This window comes from Tupaia chinensis, unplaced genomic scaffold (genome assembly GCF_000334495.1).
Source record: "Tupaia chinensis unplaced genomic scaffold, TupChi_1.0 Scaffold000067_1, whole genome shotgun sequence".
Lineage (NCBI taxonomy): Eukaryota > Metazoa > Chordata > Mammalia > Scandentia > Tupaiidae > Tupaia > Tupaia belangeri.
Window position 1 is genome coordinate 1,335,304 of NW_006159526.1, and position 15,935 is coordinate 1,351,238.

Consider the following 15,935-nt stretch of genomic DNA (forward strand, 5'->3'; position numbering starts at 1 on the left):
AGAGAGAGAGGTGAGAAATCAATCAATATTGGACCTCTTTGCTGGGATAGAAAGATGGGGCCCTCAGTTCTTTTTTCTTTTTTTTGGAGAGGTTTTTGCTATAGGGCACATCCGCTCGCCAGGCAGACAGAGAGAGACAGAGAGACAGAAAGCAAGAAATCATCCCCCAGGGGGGATGGCCACGCCGCAATCCCTTTTCCTCCATTTTCCTCTCGGGATCTTGGGCATGCACGCACACGCGCCCGGCGTGAGTTTAAGCCACTGGGTCCGGGACTTGAACCGCGGTTAACTACGTGGAAGTCCAGCGACATAACCATTACATTAACTGCTGGTCCCATGGGGCCCTCAGTTCTAAGCAGGCTTCTTTATCTCTGAGTCTTAGATTTGTGTGTGTGTGTGTGTTTGTGCATGTGTGTGTGTTAGCGTTCGTGTGCGCATATGTGTGTGTGTCCCCTACAGGCTCGAGGCCAGTAGGGTGACCACCATTCCTCATGCACATGTGAACTTTCACTTCCTCTGTGTGGAATGTTCTTCCCCTGGTGTCCGCACGGCTTGGCCCCCAATGCCCTCAGGTCCCTGCTCACATGCAAGGGTGACCTCGGGAGCTGATTCCCCTGACCACTTCCTCTAGAGACCTTGGGTCTTCGCCCTCGGACCTTGCACTGCTCTGTGCCCTCCCTGACCTCACACTCTTCATCTGTGCTTGTCTGCCGCCTCAGTTTCAGGAGAGCTCCATGAGGACGGAATCTTGTTCGATGTTTGTTGTAGCCAGCTGACAGGAACGGGCTGCAAGTACCTGTGCTGAATTAATGAGTGCTTCAGGCAGCACAGGTCCCAGCGTGTTACTTTCTAAGCTGATCATTATTATTATTTTTCAAATGTAATGGCCGAAGATGTGATGAACTTGGAAAACATAGAATCACTGATATACATGTGTGTGTGTGTGTGTGTGTGTGTGGTGTGTGTATATATATAAAGTTTTTTCTCCTTTTCCCATTCATGCTCAATGTGCTTTCCTATTACGGAGCCCTCTTTTCCTTTTTGTTTTTCTCTTTCTTTGGTCCAAAAAGAAGCCCTGTGTTCCCCTCTCAGAGCTCTGTCCACACTAGAAAGCCCAGCCAGTCTCAGCCTGTGTGCTCCCCTCCTCCCACCCATCCCAGGGAATCCTCGCTCTCAGGAGTCCCTGCCAGGGAGTGCACCCCCAGTTGGGGGAACTGAAGGGGGCTCCATGGCTCTGGTGCCTGCACTGTCCTCCCTCTGTGGAGACAGCTCCAGCCTCAGAGAGGCTCCCAGGCTATTGCTGAGCCTCCTCCCAGGGCAGGAGTACTTCCCAGGGTCATGTGGGCTGAGAGTAGGGTCTGCCCAGGAGGCCTCCCTGTGCCCACCCCGCAGAGTCCTGCCTCCCTCTTTCCAGCTTCCCTCTGTCTACAATTCTCCTTGAGAATCAAGACTGATGAGGATCCCTGTCTCCTGAGAGGAAGACCCTCCAACCCCAGCGGGGACTCCCACTGTGCCCTATCTGGGTCTGTCAGGACAGAGACCAGGAGGTCCCCTAACCAGTGGGATTCTTCCCCTTGTGACACAGAAACCCACCTGGGCACCTGGGTCTTCCCAGTGTTTTCAAATGCCCTGGGAAGGTTGGATTGACATGGCAGGAAGGTGGCACAGAGGGCTGGGGACAGAAAGGGACAGGCTAATGAGGAGTGGTAGAGGAGTCCGACCCGGCGAGGCCCCAGGATACCCTTAATCAAACCCTGAATAGAATCTATGTTCTTTATTGTTAAAAACTTTGAGTTGTTAATTGAAACACTAGCCCCTCTCCCATTTACTCGTAACACATTTTCAATAAAAAGGCACGATAATTCCTAGCAGTTGTCACTCCTCAGAGGGCCACCTCTGAGGGGTGTCCGGCATAGGACGTGCATGAAAAGGCATCGAGGCCTCTGTCTTCTGTTCACCTTCGCCGCCTTCGTCGAGATAACCCACCCATGCCGAGGTTGGTCCCCGGCAGAGTGGGGTGGGAGAGCGTCCCTCCTTCTCTGGTCTCACCAGCCTGGGCTCTGATCTGGGGACAGAGACCCAAGACGGAGACCCAGGAGAAGTGGCAGGTCCTGGGTGTGGAGGGGAGGTATCTTGCGTGGCAGGGGAAGGAGGACTGTGGTGGGGAGGTCGGGGGTCCATGGGCTCGCTGTGCTGGGGGAGGTTTCAGGAAGCTCCCAATTCCATGTGGGGCATCCCCAAGTTCTCCCGACCATCCTGGGTGGCCTCTGACCTCTCCCTGGCTGACCCTCCTGACGTCATCCCACCTCCCCACATAGCTGGTGCAAGAGGGAGTGGGGCTGCACAGGAAGCCCTGGCAGGGCAGCGTCCTCAGAGCCCCAGGGAGGACCAGAGCAGGCAGTGGCAGGGACCAGGAGGGCCTGTTGGAGCAAGGGGTGGAAATCAGGCTCCATCTCCACCTCCTTGCCCAAGCCACGCTCTGGTCTCAGGAAAACTGAGCTCCTGACCGCTGGCTCTGTGTCCCAAGGTCGCCCCCTGGAGGGCACGAGGAGACCTGCAGCCAGTGTCAGGAGCTGCACCAGGGAGCTGAGCAGACTCCAGGTGGAGAGCTGGCCCTGAGCCCTGGCAGAGGTGGGCTCTGACCTCCAGGCTGCAGGGGCAGGTCAGCCGGGCCCTGTTCACACGTGGGTCTCCAGGGTGAGCCCATGGAGAGGATGGGCACTGACCAGGGGACTCCTGGTCCAGGGCTGGAGATCTGGCGCCTGGGCATGTGCTGCCTCAGGAGGAGCCACCTGTCCCTGAGGGTTTGCAGCAGGGCCAGGGAGGTGTCCCTTAGGCTTCATGGAGAGGGGCCCGGCCTGGGAGGCTGATCCCCGAACACCAGGAATCGCCCTCGCTCAGACCCCTCACTGTTCAGTGGGCCCTGTCGTCACTCCTGCTGGTATGAGGGTAAGAATGGGCTGGGCAGTGTGGGCAGTTACTGTCCTCCCTGTGTGCTGAGCCAGTGTCCCCATGTCCACACGGAACACGTGTGACCTCAAGTGTCACACGGAGGCGATGTGCTTCCATGGCGTGGCTTCCCCATTTGTGTAACACTTGTTCATTGGGTATCTGTGACGTGTCAGGCACTGGACTGGGCTCGTGCAGAACACGACAGACGTGGTCCCTGCCCTCATGGAGTGTCCCTCATGGAAGATACAGGCACTCGGTGATCACCAAGGAGCTATGGGTTAATTCCGATGGAGAGGAGGATTGGTGACAGGGCGGCGTGGGGGTATCGGAGACGGTGCTGGGCTGAGCTGTCTGAGGAGCACAGGGAGCCCCCTGGGAAGGGCCCTTTCACTGAGACCTGAGGCTGAGTGGATGCTCCCTGGGAAGGACGAAGAGGGTGGGCGAAGGGGCTGCCTTGCAGAGGACACAGCCTTCAGTGGGCAGGTGCCTGGTAGGGCGGGAGCCGGAGTGCACATGGGACAGTGCTGAGAGCATGGGAGCCCGTAACCTGAGGGGTCACTGGGTTCGGTAACACCCTGCTGGCCTGTGGGCCCTGCTGATCACAACTCCTGGGAGACTCCTGGCAGGTGGAATTTGCTGCCCTCCTGTGGACAGGGAGGTAAATGAAAAGAAAAAGTGCTGGGCAGTTAGGCAGACGCTCTAGTGATTTGAGAGAGACAGAGAGAGGGACAGAGTGCAAGAAAGAGGAAAACGATCCTAGACAGGGTCTTGTCATGCAGTGATCTCCTTTCCCAGTCCTCCGAATCCTCAGGATCTGGGGTGCCTGAATATTTGCCCAGAGGCTGTTCAGGCTTCCTGGGCTCCGAACCCGCAGCAGGACATGTGACACGGCACTGCAGTTCCTTCTGCAAAAGACTGAGCCACCTGGGCTGGGTTCCAAGCAGTGCTTATTTAAAAGTCATCCTTTGGGGCCAGCAGGTGGCATGGAGGTTGAGGTCCTGGATCCTACTTGGCTAGCTGTGTGTTTGAGTTCTAGACCCGGCAGCTTGAAAACCATAAGGGCACATGTGTGTGCCTGGCTAAAATCCGGAGAGGAGAATGGAGGAGAAGGATTGAAGCATGGTCAACTCCCTGGAGGTCGGTATATCACTTTCTCTTTTTCTCTCCAGTGAGTGTACACACCCAAAGCCGACAAAAGTTATCTTTAAGCATTTTTGTTGTGTCTAGATTTCAAGGCTGTGTCATGTTCGAAACCTTTCTTTCAGTCTCTCTCCTTCCAGTCTCTTCTCTGCTCATCCCCACGAAGTCAGATTTTCATGGTCTCATGCCCTGCAACTTCATTTGTTTCAGTGCAAATGTTTCGTAATTCCTTTAAAATCTGGCCCCAGGGACCAGCAGTTAGTGTAATGGCTATGTCGCTGGACTCCCACGTAGTCGACCGTGGTTCGCGTCCCGGACCCGGTGACTTAAAACTCACGCCGGGTGCGTGTGCGTACGTGCCCAAGATCCCGAGAGGAGAATGGAGGAGAAGGGATTGTGGCATGACCATCCCCCCTGGGGGGTGATTTCTCGCTTTCTGTCTCTCTGTCTCTCTCTGTGTGTGTCTGGCGAGTGCACACGCCCTTATGGCGAAAACCTCTCAAAAAAAAAAAGAAAAAATCTGGCTCCAGTCCTCTACAGTATGAATGCAACTTGCCTTGGGAGAGTGTGGGTCACCTCTAGGCCTAGTGGTCACTGCAGGCAGGATGACATGAGGCAGATGAGGACCAAGGGGGATCCAGTCCAGTAGACAGTGGGAGCCACAGATGGTTTCATCAGGACAGTGGCACCATACCCACCTTTTGATGGTCTTGAGGGCTTCAATGCACCTCTTAGGTCAGGACAGGCACTGACCAGGGCTCTAATTAGTGTTCTGGGCCCAGCCATAGTGGCACAGGTGGTCAGGCATCACTGTGCAGTACTGGGAACCAGATAGAAGGCCAGGGTACAAATCCCAGGTCCCCCTGAGGCCTGTCCCACCCCATCCCGTGATCTCAGGGGTTCCTTGACCGGAGGGTGTTAGAACAGCAGAACAGCAGTGAGAGGGTGTGAGGAGGCGAGGTGTCCCATTTCTTCCTGTCGTCTGGACACTTTTGTGGTCTTATTCCCTGAAGTCTCGACTGGAGTTCGGAGGGCAGGACAGGCCTGCATAGTAACAGGGCCGTGTACGAGGGTCTCCGCAGCGTGGGGGCTGGAGGAAGGCCTGCACGTAGACCTTAACACCCAGACACTTTCTGGGCCTTTTATAATGACTTGCCTGTTATTCAAAACCCTACAGGAAACCACGTGTGTGGTAAATTCCAACAACACAAACATGCATCAGGTTCCTGAACCCCACTTCTGTCTCAGTTCTATTTCCAGAAAGGAGCACCGTTCACGGGCAGTGTGAATTTTCCAACCATGCTTTGGCATGTGTCCCTCTCATGGTTTTTACCTCGAATTCCATTACGGTTGGTAACATTTGCTCACAGTGAGCAAATGTTCATCAGGGCATGTGGATTTGTTCCAGTTGTGTTTTTGTTGGTTCCCTGTTATTCCACCGTGCGGCTACACTATGATGCTTTACCCAGACCCTGAAGCTGCGTTTCAGGTTGTTTCCCACTTGTACTGACAAACCATTCTGCAGTGAGCATCCTCATACGCACCTTCCTGTGGTTGAATTGACTCAGGAGTGCATTCATTCAACGCGTACGTATTTATGAAGCCTCCCCCCCAGGCCCCTCCCCGTGCTGGGCTGTGGGTTGATATCAGGTTTCAGCAGAGGCAGGAGAGGGGGGTCCCTCCTCTACAGACCTTACAGCTTATTAAAGTGCTTGTCCAACATGATGGGACCGTGTGGTTGTGTGCCCTAACCTGCAGTCCCGTCAGGAATACATGAGAACCTCCGTCTCCGATATCCTCAACATGATGGGACCATGTGGTTGTGTGCCCTAACCTGCAGTCCCGTCAGGAATACATGAGAACCTCCGTCTCCGATATCCTCATCATGATGGGACCATGTGGTTGTGTGCCCTAACCTGCAGTCCCGTCAGGAATACATGAGAACCTCCGTCTCCGATATCCTCCTCATGATGGGACCATGTGGTTGTGTGCCCTAACCTGCAGTCCCGTCAGGAATACATGAGAACCTCCGTCTCCGATATCCTCATCGTGAACGAATAGCTCTGAGTGGAAAGCCCGCAAGTCAGTGTGTGCATCTCTCTGTCCACACACCACCTCCCGGATCCTCTTACCACCCTCCGCTCATGCTTTCCCTGAGTGCTCTTGGCCATGTCCTTGTGGTAGACCAGATGCCATGGCCCTGAGGTACCCTGAGCTGCTGTCCTTGCTGTTCCTTCCAGGAAATCTGGTTCCACAGGTGACCTGACCTGAGCACAGGAGCCCCCTCAGACCTGTGATTCCCATCCAGGGCTGACAGTGAGTGGCAGGAGTTCCTCATCCATGTGCAGGGCCAGAGAAGGCTGTGGGGAGGAGAGAGCTGATGTAGGGTAGGACCCTGAGGTTGAGATCACAGTCAGGAAAAGACAGAAGTCCATCCTGGGCAGTAATGCAAAGACTGGCACCTGCCTTCAAGGAGAGAGCACAGCAAGGTCATTCTGGCTGCAGCTGGGGTCCCTGAAAGTGCTGGGCTATGACCAGAGTTGCCACTGTGAGTGACACAAGGAAGGGGGGTGTGGGGATGAGGGTGACAACATTCGGCTAGGAGGAGCTGGCCGAGTCGCACAGAGATTGGCTCAGCTCCAATATCAGGTGTGGGGTAGGAAGACACGGCGAGTCGAGGGAGGGATGGAGGCAGTAGACTGAGAATGACCTTGGGGCCTGATGGCGGAAAAAGTATGCTATTGTGTCTGTCCCTGTCATAGGTATGAGGGGCGGTACATCTGGAAGTGGTGGGGTTCCCTGGTGCCTGCTATTCATCCAGGACCTTCCATGTAGAGGCTCAGTTTAGACCTGAGGCTGTGGGCTGTGGCCTGGGGAAGGGGCTGGTGGTTGAGGCAGCCTGTGGTGGCCATGGTCCTTTGAGAGGAAAGAGAGGGGTGAGGACGTCCCTGCACACTGAAGGCTCAGGTGTGGGAGCCACAGTCCCTTGTGGTGTCTCGTTAGACCTGGGCCTTAGACAAGGATGTCAGGGCGGATGGGGTCCTTGCTGTGAAATGTGTGTGGTGTGGACCCAGGTGTCCCAGTGCCCCCTGCACAGGCCCTGGTAGAGGAGCGTCAGATGGGGCCGAGCAGGCTCGGGTGCTGAGTTGGAAGGAGACAGCACTTCAACCCCCTTCAGCTGTGACTGTGTCCAGGAGACATGACGAAGGTGACCAGGACAGAGACAGTGGGGTGTGAGCACAGGGCAGAGAGGACCACGGTGGGTGTTCAGCTGCAGGACGGGAGGGCTGGTCTGCCCGCATCCAAGGGTAAGAGGTCAGAGCACAGAGAAGTCTGGGTGCGGCACTGCCGGCTCTGGAGGTGGGGGAGGGGCGCAGCCCAGGGTGTAGGTCGTGTGGAAACAGGAAAGGGGAGGAGACAAGATCTGGCCGGAGCCTCCAGGAAGAACACACCCATGAGGGCACCTTGACTGTGATGTTTATGTCACCGACTTTGGGGTGGTGTGTCATGGCGTCAGTAGGAACCGAACCCAAGAGCAGTCACCTGCCTGGTCTGGCGGTGTGTGGATGAGGCACAGGGAGTCGTTCGGAGCTACATCATGGTGTGAAATGTTGCAGGGTTTTCTCACCTCTCATGTTGACAAACACACTTGGGCGGTGGCAGATCATCCTTGGGGACCGTGACTCTATGCCTCAGAACCCCAGCCTAGCCTGTGTTTGGAGTGTGGTACCTTTTTTGAGTGAACCTACATGAGAAAGTCACCCTTCCTGGGGCCCTCAGGGAAGGACTGAGAACTGCTGGTCCAGGAGTGTAGAGGAGGCTGAAGGTGAGGCCTAGGTAGGAGGAGGCCCTGGGGGCAGGTTGCGGGGAGACACTGTCTGGTCACCATGGGAGCCTGGGTGATGTCAGGCAGGGAAGCCCTGCACCCCTGCCCTGGATGCCCTGTGTACAGAGGAGGCTGGTTTCAGTGACATTCACGTCAGAAGGCAAAGTGGAAATTATGGGATGTGTGGTGCTAGAGTTCATGGGGAGGGCCTGGGCTGACAATGCTTGGTGCCTGACTTTGGGTCTGTCCCCACAGTGGTTACTCTGACATCCATCTCTGTGTCTCCCAGGGGCAAAGATGTTCTGAACTTTGGCCTTCACGACAGTGGAGAAACCCAGTGGGCAGAGCTCCACACCCAGGGTCCTGGATTTGGTGACAGGCAAGTTGATTTCCGCAGGCCAGTGGTTAGATGTGGCCCCTTGGACTGAGTGAAAAGGGCAGGAAGGCTGAGCGGGGACCACACCCATGAGGTGTGCATGGACATGGTCACTCCTGCCCTGGGGTCTCTGCGTGGTCCTCCCATAGCCCCTTTCCTGTGCTCTGAGACCCAAGGGCCTTCCAGCCAGGGCCAGGGCAGGAGCTGTCCTGGTGCCCGGTCCCTGGAGTAGTGTGAGGAGTGCTGAGCATGCTGCGTCTCACCCTTCCCTCTGTGTGTGTCCACTCTGGCCCTCCTCCCACCTCCTGTCACTGGTATCCAGGGAAGGGAGGAAGGGTTTGGGACAACTGAGATGAATGTTTCCGTGTGAGCCCAGACAGAAGAGATCAGGAGGTTCCGGTGAATTTCTGCCAGGTTCTCACAAGCAGGTAAGAGCCCCTGAGCGGAGGGGTTCTCTTTATTCAGATAATTTCCAGAGGACCCAAGGTGTGTCCCAGGCCCATTGTTACCCTGAGACCCTCTCACATCCCGAGGGAATAGGGGTCCTCATCTAGATCCACCCTGAGTCCAGGGAAGTCTTTCTGAGCCTTCAGAACCTGGGAGGGAACCCTCCCTACTGCGTAAGGGACCAGGATCTCCTCAGGACTCAGATCTGATTTTCTGCTTCAATGTCCTGGCCCTCTCCTGGTTGGGGTCTTATAGACCCTCCCTCAGCCCATCAGAGTTACTGGAGGAAGCTAAGAAGCCACTTCTGCTCTGTGGTTGATCTGGCAGTAAATGTTCTTGTCAGGGTTTAGTAATTCCTGAAAAAGAAAGAGGAGGCCCTAAACTTTGTAAGCATTTCAGAACAGTATCCCCGACCCTGGCTGATTCTGGGGTGTTCAGGGACTGAAATTGTTTGTGCTAAGGCGGGTTTACCTCCAGCTCCCTCCCTCCCTGCTCACCTCCCCTTTTTTCCACTGTTATTTGCTACTTCCTAAATCTCAAAGCACAGCCTAGAGTGGGGTGGGGTTGACTTAGGTCGCCCTTGGCCAGTGGGACCAGGATAGTCACTGCCCAGACCAACCTTGTAGATTGGAAGGTCTTGTCTCTGACCAGCGAGATCTTCCCCGCCTGCCTCTCCTTTTGGTCATTTCCCGTCAGGAGTGACAGGCTGTCTCCTGAGCAGCAGCCTCTGAGCCTGGACATAACACCGCAGTCCCTGTCCTGGCTGCACACCCCACCCTTACTGCCCAGGGTCCCTGACACATGTTCCCGGCTCCCACTCTGTGTCCAGGGCTCTGCTCAGGCCAACGGAGGGACCCAATGGGCTCAGGACAGGCCATGGATGGTCCTGCCTCTGAGCAGAGAACCAGCCCCTGGCAGGATCAGGCTCCCCTTGTCCTGTCCAGGTGTCTGTGTAGTAGTGGGGGTGACAGTCCCCCTGCCCTGGGTGTGTCCTGCAGGGACTGTGATGTGAAGGGTTGGGGTGGGGCGGGGATGGGCTCACCTGGAAGGAGGAGCTGTCAGAGGGACCATGGCCTGGGGACAGAGATAGGAGTTAGCGTGGTGTGTGAGTGGCACCTGGGCCTCCCTTCCAGTATGTCCAAGAGGTCCTCAGTTCCTGGGGATCCAGCGAGAGGGAGCACCTCTGAGGAGAGACCCTGCAGCCTGGTTAGGGACCAAGTAGGAGACCCCTGACCCAGACCATGCTGCTCAGGGCTGACCTGGCCTGTTGGGTCTCTGTACCAAGTGGCTCATGGGATGCCTCTTTGAAGTCCCAGGGAAGGGTCCAAAGCTCCTGGGTGACTCCAGGTATGGACACTGGGGCTAGCCTAGGGGCTCCTCCCTCACTGGGGCTGAATGGCACTCACCGGGAGTGGACACCGGGGGCTGGTGCTCCCTGAGGTCACCCTGGACACTGGACCTAGAAAAGGTCAGGTTACTGTGAGGGGCTCAGGGATAAAAGTCCCAAATTTGTAGTTAGGACAAGGGACAAGTGAAGAATGTTGGTTTGTGGCAGGGTCGAGGAGACCTTCTTTCCCCATCGATCCTGTGTAGGAGGGGCAGGACCAGGAGGGGGGCTGAGGAGAGGCCCTCAGAAGCCTAATTTGCCCTGGCCCATGGTGGGAGACCCTCAGGAAGATGTGGGCCCAGGAGAATGCTGACCCAGGTTCCTGGGACAGGGACAGAGGCCCCAGGGAAGGAGTCAAACATGGAGGGTTGGACTGAGCAGAAGGGCAAGGGCCTGGGAGGGAGAGCAGGGCCAGCTGTGTGCAGGACCGGGAGCCTCGCGTGCTGCACCCCATGAACTCGGGGTCCCTCCTGTGTCGGGTCCCTAACCCTTGCCAGAACACGACGAAGTGTAACGACGGCCCGTCCTCTCAATCCACCCACCTTGGTGAGAGGCATAAAGGACATTCCTGGACATGGTGTCCTAGCCAGGCCCAGGCTCTCCCTGACTCCCACTTCAGGGGCGTCAGCCCTGTTGGTCTGGTGGTTCCTCCCAGCCTGTCTAGGGGATCCTCTATTCTATACAGTGTGACCACCTCCCCTATCCACAGTATGCGAAGCCCCCTTCTTGGGTGGGAGGACTTAAATTAAGAACATGTGCTCCTTGGACTGAACTCTTATGACCCCCCCCTCCCCGGTAGCACTGAAGGTCTCCTGTGTCTGGAGCCTGGACAACACTCAGGGAGGGTCCTACTTGTGCCTAATTCACAGCCCAGGAAGGTCTGGACGAGCAGCTTAGGGCCAGCTGCTGGTGAGGTGGGGGAGATGGGCAAAGGAGGACACTGGAAGAGTGAGACCCAGCATCGAGGACCAGGTCTCCTTCCTCCTGGACTGTGGTCTTCTTGGTGCACTGGATCAGGGCGGGGAAAAGCCTGCGTACCTGCCAGTCCTTGTGCGGAAGAGGAAATACCCCAGGGTGGCCACCAGAGCCACCCCAAACAGTGCCGCGGTCACAGCGCCAGCAATGGCCCCCACAGGTAGGCCTTGGGCAATTTCTTCTGCTGAAAGGAGAAGAGAAAGTGAGTCAAGGACCAAGTAGATTCCAGCGGGAATCACCAGGGGCCCAGCAGGGGAAGAGGCCTGGTTCTGGAGGAGGAAGTGTCATGAGGTCTGTGTGTGGTTTGAGGCTTTGTCATGGCAACCTTTTCTGTCTCTTATCCCAGGCTGGAAGCCTGGGACTGACTCTAGGGCCCAAGTACTTCGCCCGCAGCCTGTGCCGCATCCCGTGCCACATCCTGTCCTCTCCCTTCGGTGCCTCTTTGCCTCTCATGTGGTGACTCTTCCCTGGGTTTCTTCTTTCCCACCGTGTGGTGATCTTAGAGAGCAGGCCCTCCCTAGTCAGCTCCATGCTGTCTAGTAGTAGTGACACTAGTGACTATTTTCAGGTGACTCCTGGTTCCAGGCAGGAAATCACACGTGACCTTTCCATCACCATGAGCGAGAGGGAGTATCATCCTCTTTTTACAGATTTAGAATTTGGGAGTTATAGTGCGCATAAGTCAAAGAATGTCATAGAACTGAAGAGTGGGAAAATAAAATTGTGACTTTTCCCCAAACCTTGCTGTGACTCTAAAAGATCAGGCACCATTCCAGCACTATAGTTTTCACAGGGTAGGGACAGCATTTTTGTTGCTGTTTGAAAAAATGTATTAGTGGAGGGAACCAGCAGTTAGCGTAATGGCTATGTCGCTGGACTCCCATGTAGTCGACGGCGGTTCACGTCCTGGACCCGGTGGCTTAAAACTCACGCTGGGTGCGTGTGCGTGCGTGCCCAAGATCCCGAGAGGAGAATGGAGGAGAAGGGATTGGGGCGTGACCATCCCCCCTGGGGAGTGATTTCTCGCTTTTTGTCTCTATGTCTCTCTCTGTCTGTCTGGCGAGCGCATGCGCCGTATAGCGAAAACCTCTCCAAAAAAAAATGTATTAGTGGAGTCAAAAGGCATATTAAAAAATGCTCAACATCCCTCATAAGGGAGATGCAGATCAAAACCACAATGAGATTCCATCTAACCCTAATCAGAATGACTAAGATGAAAAAAACAATAAATGATAAGTGCTGGTGAGGATGTGGTGATAGGGGAACTCTCCTCCACTGTTGGTGGGAATGTAAATTGGTCCAGCCACTGTGGAGAATGATATAAAGATTCCTCAGGGATCTACAAATAGACCTACCATATCATCCAGCAATCCCACTCCTGGGTATCTTACGAAAGGACAGGAGAATGCTTAGTCAGAAAAGTGCTTGCAGGGGCCAGCAGGTGGCATGGTGGTTGGGGTGCTGGACTCCCACATAGCTGACCATGTTTCGAATCTTGGATCTGGCAGCTTGCTTTCTCTCTCTCTCTCTGTTAAGCACACATGCCCATAGCAAATTTAAAATAATAATAATAATAACAATAATAAATAAACAAAATAATTTTTTTTAAAAAGTGCTTGCACATCTATGTTTATTGTGGCATTATTCACAACTGCTAATGGAATTGTGAATTCCATGGGATTTACATGGATCCAACAGAAAAATGGGTTGGAAAAGTGTGGCACATATACTCTATGGAATACTACTCAATCATAAAAAACAACAAGACCCTGGCTTTTGATAGAAAGTAGATGAATATGGAAAATTTACTGCTGAGTGAAGCAAGTCAGGCTATGAAGGAGAGACACTGTATGTCTCCACTTAATATATACTGACAGCACTGAAACTGAAAGATTAGAGGATATAGACACATGGAATAGATACCAGATATAGTATGGGAAGATGGTGGTAGAGGAAAAGAGTGTGAAGAAAGTCATTAAGGAGAAAACTAGAAAGGCAAGACATTTATGGGACATAGAAATGGATTATTATCTGTTGATGGTAACGTGTATAGTATCCCCAACTGGACTGGCATGAAATGTATTCATGTTGGAAAATTCACTTTACATGCTAAGTGATGTGTAGTGATTGAATGTATAAAAGAAATTAAGAGAAAATAAAATATATTTTAAAAATGTTTTAGGATTGGGACTGCTGAAGACCTTTACCCTCCTATCCCCCAGATCTATCCAGGACAAGCCAATCACCAGCCATTTATATCTGAGTTCTTTACCCTCCTGCCACCTCCCCACCTAGACCTAGCCAGGAAAAGCCACTCACCAGCCATCTATATTTGAGTTCTGAGCAGCCCCTTTCAGGAATTAGGACCACTGAAGATATGCTACCCAGGCTTCACCCTCCTGCCTCCCAGATCTAGCCAGGGTCAGATTAATCCTCAATTTCCATGGAAACTGCTACACAAAGGGAGAAAAATGGTACTTCTTAGAGATTGCAGATCACCTCCTTTGCATGCCTCTTGATTGCTCAGACTTAACTCCAAAAACTAGCAAAAAAATCTATAATCCATCAGATGACCAGAAACCACCTTAGAGGCACAAGAAATATGAGGAACCAAGAAAATACCTCTCCCCTACGGGAAAATAATAACTCCTCATCCTTCTCAGACAATACAAAGGAACTCACGGAAATGTCAGATAAGGAATTTAAAATATTCATAGTGACAAAGTTAACAGAGATGCAAGAGAAGAGAGAAAATGAACTCCAGAAGATGCAGGAGAAAAGAGACAACGAGTTCTAGGAGGTGAGGAATTTCTTGCATCATCTGGAAGAGGAAATAAACACCATAAAAAAGAATCAAACAGAATTGTTAGAGATGAAAACTGTAATGAAGGAAATCAAAACCTCCCTTGGAAGTATTAAAAGCATATTAGATCACGTAGAAGATCGAATCTCAGAAGTAGAAGATAGAACCTCTGATCTAGAAAAATTCACCAAAAGACTGAGAAAATAACCAAAAAAAGAGAGAATATTATACGAGTATTACTAGATACTATTAGACGCCCAGACATCTGGATAATTGGTATCCCAGAAGATGAAGAAACTAATCAGGGCAGTGACAATCTATTCCATGAAATCCTGGAAGAAAACTTTCCAAATCTAGAGAGGCACTCAGATATCCAGACCCAAGAAATACAAAGAATACAAAGAATTCTCCACATAGAATCAACCCAAGAAGATCTTCTCCAAGGCACATCATAACTGGGTTGACCAAAATAACAGAAAAAGATAAGATACTAAAATTGGTAAGAAAAACATCAAAGGATATTACCTACAAAGGATATCCCATCAGGCTAATGTTGGACCCCTCATCAAACACAATGTGATCAAGGAAAGAATAGAAAAATATATTCAAAGTGTTAAGTGAAAAACAATTTCGACCAAGAATACAATACCCAGCAAGATTATCTTTCATCTGGGGAAAAAAAAGACAAAAACATTCTCAGATAAACAAAACCTGAAAGAATTTACCAACAGCAGAGCAGCTCTTCAAGAAGTGCTGAAGGGAGTGCTATACCAGGAAAACTAAAGTCAGACACACAGAAATAAGAGTAGAAAAAACAACCAAGAAAATGGCCAGCTTAATGCTAGGGACAAGTCCAGAGCTGAATGTTAACTTCCAGAATTTAAATAGAAAGATTCAGACCACAGTAACACTGCAAATTCAGTAGAAGAGAGATTAATTCCAGGAGACTGAACTGGTGAAATAGAATTTTATGACTTTTGACTAAAATATTACTGATTTTCTTCTATGCTTTGTTTTCTGGATTTAGGGATTTTTGTCTTTTCTTGAACTATTGATAATTTAATCTACCTACTATTTGAACTGTATCCTAACCTTTTTCTTGACTTTAAGTCTTAAGCAAATTTCTCTTAACATTTTTTGATTTTGATCTACTAAAACTAAAACTGTTTTTCTTAAAATTAAAAAATTCATTAAAAATACCTATTGAATAACTGCAGTAAGCTATGTAGCCCCAGCTAGGTGCTACTTTATAGTATGTTCATTTTATTTACTGAGGTTTATGCCTAAAGTCAGACATGTGTTCATAGATATGTATATATCAGCTGTGCTTGCTATTGAAAGTATTTAGATTAATAAAGATCTTTAGTGAATCAATAAAATGTGAAAAAAAGGGCATGGAAAGCTACTGTAGATACCAGAGACAGTGTGGGAGGAGGGTGGGAAAAGGCAGAGGGTGAGAGGTAGGGAATCAAGGGGGGGAGGCAAAAGATATAAGAAACAAGAAATGGAAAAGTATTTCTTGATGATAACATGTATGGTAACATCCTTGACTGAGCCAATATACAGGGTATTCTGGATGGAAAAATCTCATTTTGTACAGTGAATGAATGTAAATAAAGATATTTAAAATAGAAAAAAAAATGATAGAAAGAAGAAAAATGTATTAATGGATGAGGATAGCCTAGACAATCTTCCTGACCTCAATACTTGATGAGGCTGCATTGATAAGGATTTCTCAGTTTGAAGAGGATGTGTACTTCCTGGTCTGTGGATTGAATTTATGGTGAAGAAATCTCTAGAGAAAAGTGGCTACAGTGTTAGCAAAGCCTGACACTCTCACCCTCTTCACAATAGATGTTTCTGGCCCTGCTTTTCCTTCCTGTGGAAAGTGTACAGTATGATCATTCCTGTCCTCCAAGTGTCTGGCACACACTGTTCTCTGTGGGCAATACCTGTGCTAGTGTACACAGCCTGACACAGCTTAGAGCCAGGATCTGGCTCCCAGGACCAGCCCTCAGGCTCACTCTTT

The 15,935-nt window shown here is 51.6% G+C and overlaps 1 protein-coding gene across 2 annotated transcripts in view; it reads right to left on the reverse strand.

Moving 5' to 3' along the window:
• Positions 1–9,397: 9,397 nt before the first annotated feature.
• LOC102478802 (carcinoembryonic antigen-related cell adhesion molecule 6-like) overlaps positions 9,398–15,935 on the reverse strand; it is a 14,056-nt gene continuing 7,518 nt past the window's right edge. Inside the window, exons 5-8 of one of the 2 annotated variants that reach the window (XM_027766762.1) lie at positions 11,167–11,284; positions 10,148–10,200; positions 9,784–9,815; positions 9,398–9,474 (exon numbers count right to left, since the gene is read on the reverse strand). In XM_027766762.1, coding sequence (XP_027622563.1) covers positions 9,424–9,474; positions 9,784–9,815; positions 10,148–10,200; positions 11,167–11,284 — 254 coding nt within the window. In that variant the 3' untranslated portion in view covers positions 9,398–9,423. Of the gene's footprint in view, positions 9,475–9,783; positions 9,816–10,147; positions 10,201–11,166; positions 11,288–15,935 lie in introns of both variants that reach the window. The other variant, XM_027766761.1, reaches the window with a different exon arrangement.